The 18,162-nt window shown below is 42.7% G+C and overlaps 1 protein-coding gene across 1 annotated transcript; it reads left to right on the top strand.

The window, feature by feature from the left end:
- Positions 1-12,853: 12,853 nt before the first annotated feature.
- LOC139413575 (class E basic helix-loop-helix protein 40-like) lies at positions 12,854-16,860 on the top strand. Its single transcript, XM_071161091.1, has 5 exons — positions 12,854-13,305; positions 13,444-13,507; positions 13,794-13,901; positions 14,275-14,398; positions 14,780-16,860. Exons 1-5 carry the CDS (start codon positions 13,232-13,234, stop codon positions 15,664-15,666), a joined length of 1,257 nt encoding a protein of 418 aa, XP_071017192.1. The 5' UTR covers positions 12,854-13,231; the 3' UTR covers positions 15,667-16,860.
- The last annotated feature ends 1,302 nt before the right edge of the window (positions 16,861-18,162 follow it).

Raw genomic sequence — 18,162 nt, 5'->3', positions numbered from 1 at the left:
TATTGGGCTGCAAATTTCCGAGCCCTTTTGTACTGGCTGCAGACTGATCCTACTGGCCCTAGACCACTCTGGGTCCAGATGGAGTCTGAATCGTGTAAACCTGCTGCACTTTCTTCTGTGTTGTGCTCGTCTCTCCCAGTGTCCCTAGACAAAAGGTATGTCAACCCAATTGTAAAGCAGTTTCTTAAAATCTGGAATTAGTTCCGTTTAGCCTTTAGCCTCCGAGGCTTTTCTCTATCAGGCCCAATCAATCAGATCATTTTATTTCCTCCTTCTTTAAATGATGGGGCTTTTGGTATCTGGAACTCACTAGGCCTCTCCTCACTAGCCCAATTATTCTTTGATGATACATTTTCCTCTTTTGCTTAGCTACAGGAAAAGTTCAACCTCCCCCAATCTCACTTTTTCCGCAATCTCCAGAATAGGAACTTTGTCAGAGCTAACACACCTGAATTTCCCCATAGACCTGCGAATACAGCTATAGAAAGCATCTTTGAGCTGAACAAGCTTCCTGGGGCAAAATTTCAGATGTATATGCAATCATTAATGACTTACAGAATCCTTCTTTGGTGCCTTTAAAGACTCGATGGGAAAATGATTTAGGGGAGAAACTTGGGGAAGACATCTGGGAATCTATGCTGCGCTGGGTGCATTCGTCCTCTTTTAGCACTAGACACAGCCTCATTCAATTCAAGGTGGTTTACCGTATCCACTGGTCCCGAGCCAAACTTGGTAGAATATTCTCAGATTTTTATCCTACCTGTGTCAGATGTAAAGTGGAACCAGCCACACTGTTGCATATGTTTTGGGGCTGTCACAAACTGTCAGGTTTCTGAGAATTAATATTTAAATGTTTCTCTGATATATATGACACTGTTATAGATCCGTCTCCCCTTACAGCCCTTATTGGAGTACTGCCCATGGGTACCCCCCTATCAAGAATTCAGTTGGACACTGTTGCTTATATAAATCTTTTAGCTAGACGGCTCATACTACAGAACTGGAAGATGGTTCCCCCATCTTATAACTATTGGGTGGGAGATGTGTTGTGCTCTCTGAAACTAGAAAACATTTAATTCAATACACGTGGGAACCCCAAACTGTTTTATGAGGCTTGGGCACCATTCCGGTCTTACTTTAAACAGGGGAGGGGGGGGGAATTAAGGTTGATCATGTGCCTATTGATTCTTATTGAATGTGACCTGCAGATGCCTTGTTCATCTTGCCCTGTCAGAGACTAAAATGTGAGCTTGTTTTGCCCTGTTTTTTAAATGTTTTATTTTGTTCACGCTTAAAAATGTTTAAAAAAGCATTGTAAACTTTATTTTTGGTCCAGTGGATGGTCGGTCTGAGGCCATGACTGTCTGTGAGTGGTTGCATTTTTCTACCTCTATCCCTTGTCTGTTTACAGGAACAATGGTGAGGTGTCTGCTCTGTCCCTGTACTACAGATTGCCCTTTAACCTTGGTAGCCTTCTGCCCGGTGTGTTTAACTTGTCCAAAGTACGGTATCTTTAAAGCTATTATTTTTTATTTGTATTTTTTCTTGTTGAGTATATTATTTATATTGTTGTGTGTTGTCTTGTGTGGTTAACTGAAAAACAGAGTTTTCAAAAAATAAATGGCAGCAGCTGTATGACAACCAGCACATTCATGAGCATGCAATACGACTTTCCTCAGTACGAAATCTTCAATGACCCACTGTGCTGTCAGACTCCGCATGCCATGGGGCTGATATCGCTTGTCCAAATGTCAGTCGTGGAGCTAATAGCAGTGGCACCGGCAGGGTAACATCTGAAAAATAGCGTACTTGGTAGTGTGTACCTGTGCTCGACCAGTCGGCGAAAGCCAACATTACCCACGACAGAGAACGGTTGATCGACAAGGGCAATGAATACCATTTTCTTGCCGTTAATGGATTTCGCCTTTGAGTTTCTCACTGAAATGTTCTTTCAAATGACTGCTCGACTTGTTGACTGCTCGACCCACACAGCAGACATTGTGGGCTAGGTTAGGAATGCTGTGTTGCATGTGTAGCAATACATTTTGTACATAGGTCTGGAGAAAATGTAAGTTTATTTTCCAATCTCAAAAGCTACCAATTCACATTCATCTAATTACAATATCAATTTGCCTTTTTCGTAGGCTAAAGAAGTTATAGGACTAAAGCCCAATAGGAGGAGGGATAGGCAAACAGGTAGGGTTTTACCAGCAACAACATTTAAAATATAAACAATATGAATCTAAAGAGATTTCACTGATACACAAATCCAAAACATGTGCATTATAATTGCCCACCTCAGATTGGGTAAAAATATTACATTTAAAGTGTGGACTTATTTCTGGTCATGCCCCAGAGATCCATGCCCCTAATGTTGAGGATAGCCAAATGCAGTTCCTTTGAAATCATTGTGAAAATAAACTTATAAAACATTGAACAAATGGATGGGCATGACACATTTTTTACCTCTATACCCCCTGGAACACATACACACACACGCACTCTGTCAATCACTAAAGGTAATATCTTTGGTAACAAAATGCATTGTTAGTTGATAGGGGGTGTACTTGCTCTTTATCTATTGGGTTACTACTGATTTGGTTGACCAGCATTTTGTCCTTCTGACCTGTTGCGCTATTTCTCTATGAATGTCACTATGTTGTTTTTTTCCTATCAAATCCCGATAGAAGGGAAATATAAATAAATTAGCTTTATTTGGTTATGTCCGTGTATAATTGGTTCATTCAGTCTAAATTATTCAGATCCTTTGGGGCTTTCCATATTAGTTTTCTGCATTCCAAATAGTTAAATATTTTGTCAAGGTCTCTATGTGTTGTGGTGTGACGTGCATGTTGTTGGTAATATTGAATTATTTAAACCCTTAGATTTCCATAAAGGATACAAAGTTGCATATAATTTTCTTTCAGATAAATCAATTTGTTTGGTGAGCAATTTAGGCCTCTTCAAGCCAAGGCAGTATAGGCTACCATGAAATAAACTTGTTTAATAGACAGCTGTCACAGGAGTGTGGAGCAGGCGGGTGCACATTAGGTATAAAAAGTAGCCGTGTGGTGGATGTGCCCTCAGCGCACAGCTGGGCCCTGAGAGGCCATCAGCAGATCGACGTGATAACCAGTGTGGCACGTGGCAACAAAGCAGCCTGCCTTCAGACACATTGCCACACACTGCCAGTCCGCCGTGCACGTGGAATAGCAGATGGTTCTGATAGCATGAAATAACATTGCTTGGCCCTTCACACTTGTTGAAGCGAAAGCAATTAGTCTGGTTGTCTCTATAAGCAAAAAGATCTCTTAGAAAAATAAATGCCTCATGTAGGTGCACTTTATTCAACAGGATCCTAAAAAGTGTTCAAACAAATATCAGAAGAACCATGTCAATTATTGCACACTTGAAGAAATATTTATAATTTTCAAAAAATATGTAACTATTACATACAATTCTAATGTGAATTGTAGGCTTCTGAATATGGATTAATTCCAAGTTAACCATTAAGGGCTTGCATACATTTCCACCATTTTACATTGTGGCATTAGGCTATGTGTATTTTTACACACATCCTCTTAAAATTGTAGGGCCTATCTTGCATCTTCAATTCATTTTCTTTGACATGTAATGCAATGCATTCTGCAATATCACATTTTATTTGTCACATACTTCGTACTCACATCAGCTACGGAGAGCGAGATCACACAGTCGTTTGAAACAGTTGGTACTCTCATGCATGGTTCAGTGCTGCTTGCCTCAAAGCAAGCATATAAAGAATTTAGCTCATCTAGTAGGCTCGCATCACTGGGAAACTCGCAGCTGGGTTTCCCTTTGTTATCTGTGATATTTTTCCTGCCCAGCTACATCCGACAAGCATCAGAGCCAGTGTAGTAGGATTCAACCTTAGTCCTGTTTTGACATTTTGACTGTTTGATGGCTCGTCGGAGATTGTACCGGGATATCTTATAAGTGTCAGCTCCTTGAAAGTGGCAGCTCTAGCCTTTAGCTCATTTCGGATGTTGCCTATAATCCATGGCTTCTGGTTGAGATATGTAGGTACGGTCACTGTGGGGAAGATGTCGTTGATACACTAATTAATGAACCCGGTAATTCATGTGGTAAACTCCTCAAAGTTATCGGATGATACCCTGAACATACAGTATTACAGTCAGTGCTAGCGAAACAGTCCTGTAGCTTAGCATTCACTTCATCAGACCACTTCCGTATTGAGAGCGTCACTGGTACTTCCTGTTTGAGTTTTTGCTTGTAAGCAGGAATCAGAAGGATAGTCATGGTCAGATTTGCCAAATGGAGGGTGAGGGAGAGTTTTGTATGCATTTCTGTGTGTGGAATAAAGGGGAACTTGAGTTTTTTCCCCTCTAGTTGCACAGGTGACATGCTGGTAAAAATGAGGTAAGACGGATTTCCGTTTCCTTGCATTAAAATCACTGGCCACTAGGAGTGCCACCCCTGGATGTGCATTTTCTTGTTTGCTTATGGCCCTATACAGCTCGCTGAATGCGGACAGTGCCAGCATCAGTTTGTGGTGGTAAAAAGACAGCTATGAAAAATATAGATAAACTCTCTTAGCAAATAGTCTCTTCTTTTTATTGGGGTACTTTTAGTAGTGGTTTCTTCGCAGCAATTCGACCATGAAGGCCTGATTCACGCAGTCTCCTCTGAACAGTTGATGTTGAGAATGTGTCTGTTTCTTGAACTCTGTGAGGTGCAGTTACAGGTGAAGTCAGAAGTGTATATACACCTTAGCCAAATACATTTAAACTCAGTTTTTCACAATTCCTGACATTTAATCCTAGTAAAAAGTCCCTGTCTTAAGTCAGTTAGGATCACCACTTTATTTGAAGAATGTGAAATGTCAGTATAATAGCAGAGAGAATCATTTATTTCAGCTTTTATTTCTTTCATCACATTCCCAGTGGGTCAGAAGTTTACATACACTCAATTAGTATTTGGTAGCAATGCCATTAAATAGTTTAACTTGGGTCAAACATTTTGGGTAGCCTTCCACAATCTCCCCACAATAAGTTGGGTGAATTTTGGCCCATTCCTCCTGACAGAGTTGGTGTAACTGAATCAGGTTTGTAGTCCTCCTTGTCCGCACACGCTTTTTCAGTTCTGCCCACAAATTTTCTATGGGATTGAGGTCAGGGCTTTGTGAGGGCCACTCCAATACCTTGACTTTGTTGTCCTTAAGCCATTTTGCAACAACTTTGGAAGTATGCTTGGAGTCATTATCCATTTAGAATACCCATTTGTGACCAAGCTTTAACTTCCTGACTGATGTCTTGAGGATGTAGCTTCAATATATCCACATAATTTTCTTTCCTCGTGACGCCATCTATTTTGTGAAGTGCTCCAGTCCCTCCTGAAGCAAAGCACCCCCACAACATGATGCTGCCGTCCCCGTGCTTTGTGGTTGGGATGGTATTCTTCGGCTTGCAAGCCTCCCCCTTTTTCCTCCAAACATAACGATGGTCATTATGGCCAAACAGTTCTATTTTTGTTTCATCAGACGAGAGAACATTTCTCCAAAAAGTACAATCTTTGTCCCCATGTGCAGTTGCAAACCGTAGTCTGGCTTTTTTTATGGCGGTTTTGGAGTGGTGGCTTCTTCCTTGCTGAGTGGCCTTTCAGGTTATGTCGATATAGGACTTGTTTAACTGTGGATTTAGATACTTTTGTCCTTGTTCCTCCAGCATCTTCACAAGGTCCTTTGCTGTTGTTCTGGGATTGATTTGCACTTTTCACACCAAAATACTTTCATCTCTAGGAGACAGAACGCGTCTCCTTCCTGAGCGGTATGACGGCTGCGTGGTCCCATGGTGTTTATACTTGCGAACTATTGTTTGTACAAATGAACGTGGTACCTTCAGGCGTTTGGAAATTGCTCCCAAGGATGAACGAGACTTGTGGAGGTCTCCAATTTTTTTCCTGATGTCTTGGCTGATTTCTTTTGATTTTCCCATGATGTCAAGCAGAGGCACTGAGTTTGAAGGTAGGCCTTGAAATACATTCACAGGTACACCTCCAATTGACTCAGGCTAATTTACATAATTTATCAGAAGCTTCTAAAGCCATGACATAATTTTCTGGAATTTTCCAAGCTGTTTAAAAGGCACAGTCAACTTAGTGTATGTAAACTTCTGACCCACTGGAATTGTGATACAGTGAATTATAAGTGAAATAATCTGGCTGTAAACAATTGTTGGAAAAATTACTTGTCATGCACAAAGTAGATGTCCTAAACAACTTTCCAAAACTATAGTTTGTTAACAAGAAATTTGAAAAACAAGTTTTAATGACTCCAACCTAAGTGTTTGTAAACTCCAACTTCATCTGTAATTGCTGATTTCTAAAGTAACTCTAATGAACGTATCCTCTGCAGCAGAGGTAGCTCTGGGTCTTCCATTCCTGTGGTGGTCCTCATGAGAGCCTGTTTCATCATAGAGATGAGAGCCTGTTTCATTCATTCATTGATGGTTTTTGCGACTGCACTTGAAGACACTTTCAAAGTTCTTGAAATGTTTCCGTATTGACTGACCTTCATGTCTTAAAGTGATGATGGACTGTCGTTTCTCTTCGCTTATTTGAGCTGTTCTTGCCATAATATGGACTTGGTCTTTCACCAAATAGGGCTCTGTTCTTTATACCACCCATACCTTCTCACAACAATAGGACAACGACCCTAAGCACACAGCCAACACAATGCAGGTGTGTGGCTTTGGGACAAGTCTCTGAATGTCCTTGAGTGGCCCAGCCAGAGCCCGGACTTGAACCTGATTGAACATCTCTGGAGAGACCTGAAAATAGCTGTACAGCGACGCTCCTCATACAACCTGACAGAGCTTGAGAGGATCTGCAGAAAAGAATGGGAGAAACTCCCCAAATACAGGTGTGCCAAGCTTGTAGCCTCATACCCAAGACGACTCATGGCTGTAATTGCTGCCAAAGGTGCTTCAAAAAAGTAGTGTGTAAAGGGTCTGTATACTTATGTAAGTGTGAAATTTCACTTGTATGTTTTATTTTTTTGCAAACATTTCTAAAAACGTGTTTTGCTTTGTCATTATGGGGTATTGTTTGTAGATTAACGAGGGAAAAAACTATTTCATCAATTTTAGAATAAGGCTGTAACGTAACAAAATGTGGAATAAGTGAAAGGGTCTGAATACTTTCCGAATGCACTGTAAACCTTTTGTCTTGCCCATTCACCCTCTGAATGGCACACATACACAATCCATGTCTCAAGGCTTAAAAATCCTTCTTTAACCTGTCTCGTCTCTTTCATCTACACTAATATGGGATCATAGACATCAATAAGGGATCATAACTTTCACCTGGATTCACCTGGTCAGTCTATGTCATGGAAAGAGCCACTACTTCCGAGAAACATAGGATATTACAGTTCTTCGGGTCCTGTTGATAGGATAGTGTTGAACGGAGCTTGTCTAGTTTGTTCTCTAGTGATTGTATGTTTGCCAATAGAACTGAGGGTAGAGTTTGGGAGAAAAGTTGAGCAGTCAGAAATCCCGCTCATTGCTTAATGAAGTTATCCTGTGCTCCATGTCATTTCCAACCGCTCTGCTAAAAACTGCACCAAGCACCCAGGAAAAACTGCCACTTCAAATTCGCTCCATTCATTAAAATCACAATTTAACCAACACCAATCTATTTTTGATTGGAAAGATAAGTATTTTAATAAACATGAAAAGGTGAATGCTATTTGGTATTTATTAGGATCCCCGTAAGGCGCTGCAAAAGCATCAGCTACTCTTCCTGAGGTCCACATGAAACATGACATCATACATAGTACAGAACATTATTAGTCAAGGACTGAAATACATACATTAAAAACATCACACACAGCCTACATACAGTGGGGCAAAAAAAGTATTTAGTCAGCCACCAATTGTGCAAGTTCTCCCACTTAAAAAGACTAGAGAGGCCTGTAATTTTCATCACAGGTACACTTTAACTATGACAGACAAAATGAGGGACAAAAATCCAGAAAATCACATTGTAGGATTTTTTATGAATTTATTTGCAAATTATGGTGGAAAATAAGTATTTGGTCACCTAAAAACAAGCAAGATTTCTGGCTCTCACAGACCTGTAACTTCTTCTTTAAGAGGCTCATATGTCCTCCACTCGATACCTGTATTAATGGCACCTGTTGGAACTTGTTATCAGTATAAAAGACACCTGTCGTCAACCTCAAACAGTCACACTCCAAACTCCACTATGGCTGACTAAATACTTTTTTGCCCCACAGTATCAGTACATACACACAATATCTAGGTCTAATACATAGTACAGTGCAAATTACAATAATATACACTGCTCAAAAAAATAACATCCTAGATCTGAATGAATGAAATAGTTTTATTAAATACTTTTTTCTTTACATAGTTTAAGGTGCTGACAACAAAATCACACAAAAATGATCAATGGAAATCAAATTTATCAACCCATGGAGGTCTGGATTTGGAGTCACACTCAAAATTAAAGTGGAAAACCACACTACAGGCTGATCCAACTTTGATGTAATGTCCTTAAAACGAGTCAAAATGAGGCTCAGTAGTGTGTGTGGCCTCCACGTGCCTGTATGACCTCCCTACAATGCCTGGGCATGCTCTTGATGAGGTGGCGGATGGTCTCCTGAGGGATCTCCTCCCAGACCTGTACTAAAGCATCCGCCAACTCCACAGTCTGTGGTGCAACATGGCGTTGGTGGATGGAGCGAGACATGATGTCCCAGATGTGCTCAATTGGATTCAGGTCTGGGGAACGGGCGGGCCAGTCCATAGCATCAATGCCTTCCTCTTGCAGGAACTGCTGACACACTCCAGCCACATGAGGTCTAGCATTGTCTTGCATTAGAAGGAACCCATGGCCAACCGCACCAGCAGATGGTCTCACAAGGGGTCTGAGGATCTCATCTCGGTACCTAATGGCAGTCAGGCTACCTCTGGCGAGCACATGGAGGGCTGTGCGGCCCCCCAAAGAAATGCCACCCCACACCATGACTGACCCACCGCCAAACCGGTCATGCTGGAGGATGTTGCAGGCAGCAGAACGTTCTCCACGGCGTCTCCAGACTCTGTCACGTCTGTCACATGTGCTCAGAGTGAACCTGCTTTCATCTGTGAAGAGCACAGGGCGCCAGTGGCGAATTTGCCAATCTTGGTGTTCTCTGGCAAATGCCAAACGTCCTGCACGGTGTTGGGCTGTAAGCACAACCCCCACCTGTGGACGTCGGGCCCTCATACCACCCTTATGGAGTCTGTTTCTGACCGTTTGAGCAGACACATGCACATTTGTGGCCTGCTGAAGGTCATTTTGCAGGGCTCTGGCAGTGCTCCTCCTGCTCCTCCGTGCACAAATGCGGAGGTAGCGGTCCTGCTGCTGGGTTGTTGCCCTCCGATGGCCTCCTCCACGTCTCCTGATGTACTGGCCTGTCTCCTGGTAGCGCCTCCGTGCTCTGGACACTACGCTGACAGACACAGCAAACCTTCTTGCCACAGCTCGCATTGATGTGCCATCCTGGATGAGCTGCACTACCTGAGCCACTTGTGTGGGTTGTAGTCTCCGTCTCATGCTACCACTAGAGTGAAAGCACTGCCAGCATTCAAAAGTGACCAAACATCAGCCAGGAAGCATAGGAACTGAGAAGTGGTCTGTGGTCACCACCTGCAGAACCACTCCTTTATTGGGGGTGTCTTGCTAATTGCCTATAATTTCCACCTGTTGTCTATACCATTTGCACAACAGCATGTGAAATGTATTGTCAATCAGTGTTGCTTCCTAAGTGGACAGTTTGATTTCACAGAAGTGTGATTGACTTGGAGTTACATTGTGTTGTTTAAGTGTTCCCTTTATTTTTTTGAGCAGTCCCCTTTGTGCAGTAAGGTGTTCTTTAATCTCTTTTTTTAAACTGGTTTTATTGAAAGCTTGAGTTACCTGTAGCCAAGGCTCTATTTAAGATTGTGCTTTCCCTGCCTCTGTTCTGGACCTGTTTGCATGTCTTGTGTTGTATAAAGCGCTCGTCACTTCAAATAGGCTGCAGTACATGTCATATTAAACAGCATAACATGCTAAATAGGTCAGAAGCCAGACAGGGAGCCTAAGAAGGAACACAGAATATTTTTTAAGGGGGTAAATTATTATATATATTTTTTTTAAGGCTATAGCCTACAAGAAATACATTGTGAAGTATTTGCGAGTGCTACACACTAGGCTGGTAGGGAGTCAGGGACATTAAGCGCTCAGCATTTAAAACATGTATTGTTGTATTAAATCATTTTAGTCTAAAAATTGCACATATACACTGTGACCTACTAGAATTAAATAAAACATCCAAAATGCCTTATTAGGCTTAGTCTGCATGCCTTTGAATTCATTTTAAGAAACGCAGACCAGTAGCGGAGAATATCCTCTCCATGCTTGCAGAGCCACTGGGGAGTTTTTTTTCTATAGGTAGGCCTAAAGGTTTTTCGGCAAAATAACCCAATCAAAATGGAAAGCTCCTTGAAAGTTGGAATATGCCAGGCATATTAGGCCAAAATCAATTATGGCTTATTGTATAGATAATACTACAAAAATTAAGGACACTTTTTTTTTGTTTTAAATACTTTGCTACAATGACACACTTTATTAGCTACCCACCTCATTCCTTTATTTTAGCATGTGCACATAGTAAGTCATCATGATTTTTGGATGTGTCTTTTCAGATTCCACAATGTTTCTTTAGTTGTGGACATTACATCACCGCAATTTATCTCTTGCTCTTGGTCCTCATATTTGTAAATCACCTTGATTTTGCACCTGTACATTTGATCAGTTGCTTTATGAAAATATTTAGGGAACTCCATGACAGTAGCTAAAGCAAGGGGCTATAGCAGCACACAAGTAGAGCTTTTGATGTGAACGCTACTTGGAGCGGGCGAAAAGGCCGACAAGTCAGCCTTTGGGAATCTCGCTCCAGTCAAATTGGACACGCTCTGCTCTAGCTCCGCTGAGATCACTAGCCGCGGGCAGCATTTGGTAAACTAACACACCCACACTCATCTCCCCTTCCCTGCTGTTTTTAGCTACCTTAACAATGTGGGTTGACACACACGTTAATTTAGCGATCTCAGTTCATACATTACACACATTCTTACCTCCCTTCAGTAACAGTTTGGTATGTTATAAGAACTACGCAGACAAGCTGCCATGTTTAATTTATGTGACGTTTATTGCACTTATCAATGTTTTGGATGAGCGCTCTGTTTGTTTGTTTCTGTTCCTCTCTCTGTAGCTTCCGGGTATTCTGGAATAAGTACACGAGATATGGCAATCGGGCTGGCTTTGTAGTGACTGTGCAATTGAAGACAGCATGTCAGGAGTGATGGGATGATGTTACTGTGTTATATTGCGCTATATTGTATTATTTAAAACAGATTGCTAAAGTTCAATGAAGATAATTCATGATATGTTTAGCTTAGTGGAAAATGTAGGCTCTGATGTTGGTAAGGGCGGGGGGCGTTTTGAATGAGTTGTTGATGGGGCAGCACTGTTTTAGCTGTCCCATAATGTATACTTTTGGTGGCAGTACTGTTTTTCTTCCAGAATCACTATGTAAATAAACACCCTTGCACAGAAGTACTTTTACGGCCATCGTTTTATTTGATAGAGGTTAGGTTTTTCAGTTTAGCCTTCTGGCCTACTCTACGCTACGTATGGTGGCAGCAGTGGGATGGCGCACCGCAAATCAGTGAATTCCAAAAAGAGATATAAAAGGAACGCGTACTGAGTTGTGTTCGCAGCAGCAGCAGCATCAACTGTCAGAAAAGGTACCTGAAATTGAAACGGGGTGGAATACGATGGAATCATCCGGCGAAGAATAAGTAAATTATGAGAAACTAGGAGCCTGGCCAAGGGGCCAAACACAACCAGAATCGCTTGAGTTGCAGATTGAATCACCAGATACAGACATAAAAGACCAGCCAACTGAAGGAGCAGTTGGAGGACCCGAACCACAACCCACCATGGTAGCCCTTTTCCAGCAACTTTTCACCATTTTGAGATGAGGGATGAAGACTTCGAGCAGGAGTTCCGGGGCCTACGACAATCTGTCCTCACAGCGCCTGTCTTCACATTGTTCTGTGTAATTGCTGGGTAATCTTTGGGTGCTAAAATCTGTCGTTTTTGATTAAAAAAAAAGAAAATAAACGTTTTTTTGTGTGAAGTTGGAGTTCCAGTCAGCCCACACTAGTCGTTGCTCAAATCCATCCTAAATCGTGTTGAGTTTAGTTTAGTCAGCATCCACCAGGCAGGCCTACATGTCAATACCCCTATTATAAAGCCCTACAACATAGGGCTATTAACTTATCACAGTGGTTAAAGTTAAATAATATAATAATGTATTGTATTTACAAATGACATGATTTTGCTTATTGATATAGGCCTACATTTACGATTAAATTATGTTGTGTATGAGGCAAAAGGTGAATGAGTCCCATGAACAATATAAGGATTGGGATAAGATATCACATTTAACTCCCCATTCTATCAATTCATCGATATATTTGCAAAATTATCCCCATATCAATATTATTGATGTCTTGTTAGTAGTGGATCCTGCGGAGCAGTTTTGGTGAGAAGTGTAGCTCTGTGTTGTAACCTGTCTATATGCTCCTTAGCGGTGGCGCGTTTAGTGGTTACCATACATTTGAGCATGGTGGTACACGAGACCCGGGACTCAGTCCTCCGGTGTGACGTGGAACCGACGTCCGCCCCCAGATCCTCCTTATCAGTAGAAAATGGGCAGTCCCTCCACCGCGGAGACAGCGGCGTCCAAAACGTGACTCATGTGACAGAGGTAGGTCACTCTGCGAGCGAGAGTCAGAGGGGTTTATTTAACACGTAGCTCTAGTGTCCTCCCCCACTTTCCCAACGCGCAACCAAGATTAGTGCATCTTCAGGGCTACCTCTTGACTGACTTCGTGGAGATCTCCGGGACAATTTACTCCCATTCGGCGACAAATATAATAATAACAACAATTGAAATATAAAGGAAAATACATTTTCTCTACATATTGTTAATCTCGAGTTAGTAGGAATACTGGGCGATTTACTTTTATTAAATTTCATATGCATCCTTGAGTGAATACGTTGGGAAACAAGCTTGCCCTTTCGTGATTAGTTTGGAGTAGGCCTAAAGATAATGGAAATGGAAAGGATTCAAAGGGCGCAACCCCCTCCCAAGTACCAGCAGGCTGAGCTGTCTGACATGCAAGGGTAAGTTGCTGAGAAAGATACTTGTGCAATGGCCATGCTTGTCCTGTGCCTCTACATAGTGTCACACATTTGTCTCTCTTGACATTGAGTGCGCAACTTCACAAAACTCACATCTCATTGTCTTCTGCCTTTCTTTAGGATGGATTTCCCTATATATGTATACAAATCCCGTCGGGGAATGAAACGAGCAGAGGAATGCAAGGTTGGTAGAAATATTTGTGTTTATTCACTATTTTCATGTGAAATAATACTTTTGAATGTAATTTTATTACAATAAGAATATTGTGATAAAACAATGTTTAGTTTAAATATTGTATAAAGTCATTCAGTCGGACTGATCATTCAGATCATGCGGTGACCCGTTTTCCCATCTGATGTGAGGCTTGAAGTCCATGTTAGTGTTGACAGGGCTGCTTGTCAAATTGCTGTAGGTGTTCGGTAACCTCAATATGACTCCACCTAACCTACTTTCACACTCCTGCCTTTAGGAAAACTACAAACTACCTCATCGACTTATTGAGAAGAAAAGGCGAGACAGGATAAACGAGTGCATCGCTCAGTTGAAAGATTTATTGCCTGAGCACCTGAAACTTACAGTAAGTTCCTATTTATCTGGAAGTAGCTCAGTAATAACTGGTTCACTGTTCACTGCTTGTAGATGTTAGCTAAGGCGCCGTTAAGTGGTTGCTTTGTGGTACTTCAGGTTTTGGTATCGGCGTGACTAACAGTTGAGATTTATAAAATCATTTAAATCAATTAAATTAAGTACTTAAACTAATTCTGAAATGGTGCAAATTTCCTTAGATCAGTATTTTTTATGATTCAGGTAGTGATATCTGATATATTATCAAATGTTGAAGAACGAATTTGAATTTGAGTATAACTAGTTATTGTTGTGCCTCCAAGTTTGTGTGTGTGCTGCTGAGTGCAGGGAGCCCCTGCTGACAGTAGTGTGTGTTATTCTCGTAGACTCTTGGCCATCTGGAGAAGGCTGTGGTTTTGGAACTCACGCTCAAGCATGTGAAAGCCCTCACCACTCTACTGGAAAACCAGCAGCAGAAAATCCTGGCTCTGCAGAATGGCATGCAAATCGGTGAGAAGAAACATACACACACACACAGCCACAATAAGATGATTTTGCAGAAGGGCATGCAAATCAGTGAATTTAAATATAGCTTGTCGTCTCTTGCCTTGACTAGTTTCCATTTGGATGCAGACAACATCCTCACTAATTCTCAAATGCAGCACAGTGCATTTCTCATCTATAGCATTATTATAACATGTTACCGGAATAAGAAACTGAGACAGAATAACTCCGTTTTAGAATGGATGTGGTTGAATATAAAGGGGAAATTTTACCCATAATAAGATTTATGAGAATTTCCCCAAATGTGATGAGAGTAGTTTGGTAGTTTCCAAAATAATGCATTGTGGTAGTTCTGTATTTGATGTTGTTGTTCCTTCCTGTCAACAGAGCAGTCCTCTCCCAGCCAGGAGAACAGCGAGGGGATGTTCCGCTCAGGCTTCCACGTCTGTGCCCAGGAGGTTTTACAGTACCTGGCCAACCAGGAGGGTGACGGAGACCTCACACCCTCCCACATGATCAACCACCTGCACAAGGTGGCCACCGAGATCCTCCAGGGCCCTCCCCACAGCCCCTGGCCCGAAAAGACCCCCAGCTACCACCACCACCAGGCCCTGAGGGAGAAGCCTGTAGGCCAGCCCCCCAAACCCAGCGAGGGCCACAGGAAGAACTGTGTGCCCGTCATACAGCGGGCGTATGCCCAGGTTGGCGGTGAGCAAAGTGGCAGTGATACAGACACAGACAGCGGCTACGGTGGCGAGCAGGGTGAGCATCTGGCGTTGCGTGCAGGGTACTATGGCCAAGAGAGCCATCTGAAGAGAGCCCTGGGCGAAAAGACGGCGTCATTGGGCGTCAAGCAGGAAGATGAACCTCGCCACAAACATGCCCGGGTGGAGTCATCCGATGACGAGTTTCTCTCAGGTGGAGAGTCATCCTCATCCTCCTCCAGCGGTCACGGCAGCTACATGAGCGCCTACTCCCCCCACCAGGCCCAACCTCATCCTCTCTGCATGCCCTTCTACCTCATCCCCCCTTCTGCTGCCGCTTATCTGCCCATGCTGGAGAAGTGCTGGTACTCTGGGGCCATGCCCATGATCTACCCTGGCCTGGGGGGCTCCGCACAGGGCATGCCTAGCGACACGCATGCCCAAACTTCCCTGATTACGATATCCCCCAGGGGGCACTCTCCCTCTCCCCCCACCGTGGCCCAGAGCCCCATGGACTCACCAGCCCTCCTCCAAGCGTTAAAGCCCATTAACCTGGAAACCAAAGACTGAGAGACCACTGAACAGTGTTATTGAACATAGAGACTGCTCTGCCGAGAGGGAACATGGGGGGGAACATGACTAACAGTCAGATCACCCACCATCCCCCCTCTCCCCTGGTCCCTCACCCCAGAGGTCAGAAGACCGAAGGGAGACAGAGAGCATGCAGCTGATCTGGTCCCGGACTGGTGATATATCATCCACAGCCACACTGCTGCGGAGACAAGAAAGAGTGAAGGTGTAGAATGAAGACAGCTGAACCTGTTACCTGACCCTCAACCCTCTGAATGTTTGACTTAAAATGCATACCCCCACCAGAGCGCTGAGTGCATCATTGACCCCACTGATCTGGACCTGCCCTGAACACACACCCTTGGTTGAATGTAAAAGAGAGGCAATCCAGGGGATGCTGCTGTTGAGGTTTCTACATGCTGATGACACTGACAGGTCTCAGTTGTAGCTGCTGCCATAGAGACACATACACGTCCTAATTCATGTTACACCTAATGTCAACAGTCACCTTTCACCCAAAGGTCGCTGTCTATCTACCTTAGGTAACCATTGCCATCGCTGACAATGCCCTTTGCCCCATTTCCTATGACAACAACAAGCGCTCTGACTAAAATAATGATCCCCACAACTGTACAGCCAGGAGCAAAGGGTACGCCAATTCACACTTTATGGAGTTAGTGATGTCATCACGTGACCATGTCGAGTTGGCAATTCACTGACTGTTGAGATGGATTTTCTGTCATTATTGTGTATACTTCTTGTACATCTCTATTTTTGATATGTGTCCTAATTCTCAGACTAGAGAGAGGGGTAGTAGAGTGTGGACAGTCATTTTAGTGTAAAATAAACCCTGTACATTAAACCCTGTACATACTGTAGCCCTGTGCTGGCCCTGGTCTGCGTTTTTCAGCAATCCGCTTCTCCTCAAGTCAAACCTGGTGTTTGTTCATGCTGTTGCCTTTTACTTGTGAAAAGCTGATAAAAACATCATCGGATGTTTATTAAGTGTATTTGTATGAATACTGCAGTCTAAGGAGTTGGCGAGAAGTGAATGTATACGTTTTAACAGTATATTTGTTTTTTATAGAAAGATGTACTTGGGACCTACCAGAAAGTTGTTGATGTACATACTTTGTCTAAATGGTGATATACATTATATAAGCGTATTAATAAAGTATTTTTTTCCTGTGGAAAGCCTGTCTGCTTGGTTCCTCATGAGTGAGTAGAGTGCATCTTGAGGTGAAATGTAATCTCCTGGGATATATTTCTCCCACAACCACAAATCTGTTGGTGGAAACTTGTAACGATTCTCATCCTCGTCTGATGAGGAATATGAAGGATCGGACCAAAATGCAGCATGGTACGTGTCCATGTTAACTTTATTAATCTGAACACAAAATAACAAAGGTGAAACAATGAAAAAACGAAACAGTCCTATCAGGTGACAAAACATAAAACAGGAAACAACTACCCACAAAACCCATGTGGGCAAGAGCTACCTAAGTATGGTTCTCAATCAGAGACAACAACAGACAGCTGTCCCTGATTGAGAACCATACCCGGCCAAAAACAAAGAAATACAAAAACATAGAAAAAAGGACATAGAATGCCCACCCAAGTCACACCCTGGCCTAACCAAAATAGAGAATAAAAAGCCTCTCTATGGCCAGGGCGTGACAGATCTCTTATAGAATGGGGAGAGCTGCTGCAGTCTGCTTACTAGACGGGCACTGCTAGTCACAAGAAGAGAAACACCGCTATGGATGTTTTCTCTGCTTTTTACACACACAGACAGACAGACAGATACTGTGGTGTCCCTGAACAATCAGTGCGCTCTAAAGGCCGTATTTTATCTTTCATATATTTAGGTTGTTTAAAGTAGAGCGCTTCACATTTCCAAAAAGTTGAACCCGGACACTAACGGACACGAGAACAATCAGCCCCGAACCTGAATGGACTCGACAACAACCAGACCTAGATCCAACCCATACCCCAACGGGTCCGGGTCTAAACCCGACCCGAGTGACAAACAATAATGTTAATCAGCCAAGTCTTTATCTGTTAGGTCTTCTATAAGTCCATGAATGCACGTTGTTAGCGTAAAATACATATGCTATTGGCTATGCAGAGCCCTTGTTGGATCCATTCGTGTTCAGTCGGTTCTATCAGCTGTGGTTACATAGACCCGAGACTCGATGATAATCAAACAGGACCCGACATGGACCCGAGGGAAAGGTTTGAATTTTAGTTGGATTTCGGGTTCAGTAGGACCTGTGAAGACCTCTAGTTTAAAGTGGAAACACAAGTAGAAGCACAATAAAGATAACTATTATTCAACATCAATTTGATATAAACAGTTACAATCAAAATGGTATCACTCCATAGTCCAGTCTATATAGTTCATGGTAAACACAGAATTGGGCCTGGGTCAAAGTTCCTGTGCAATGATAATTAATAAACTGGGATCAAGGTTTAAAGCACAGGTGTAAGTTTAAA

Source organism: Oncorhynchus clarkii, chromosome 7 (assembly GCF_045791955.1).
Source record: "Oncorhynchus clarkii lewisi isolate Uvic-CL-2024 chromosome 7, UVic_Ocla_1.0, whole genome shotgun sequence".
Classification (NCBI taxonomy): domain Eukaryota; kingdom Metazoa; phylum Chordata; class Actinopteri; order Salmoniformes; family Salmonidae; genus Oncorhynchus; species Oncorhynchus clarkii.
Note: the sequence above shows the minus strand (reverse complement) of the source record. Positions and strands in the feature narration are given on the sequence as shown.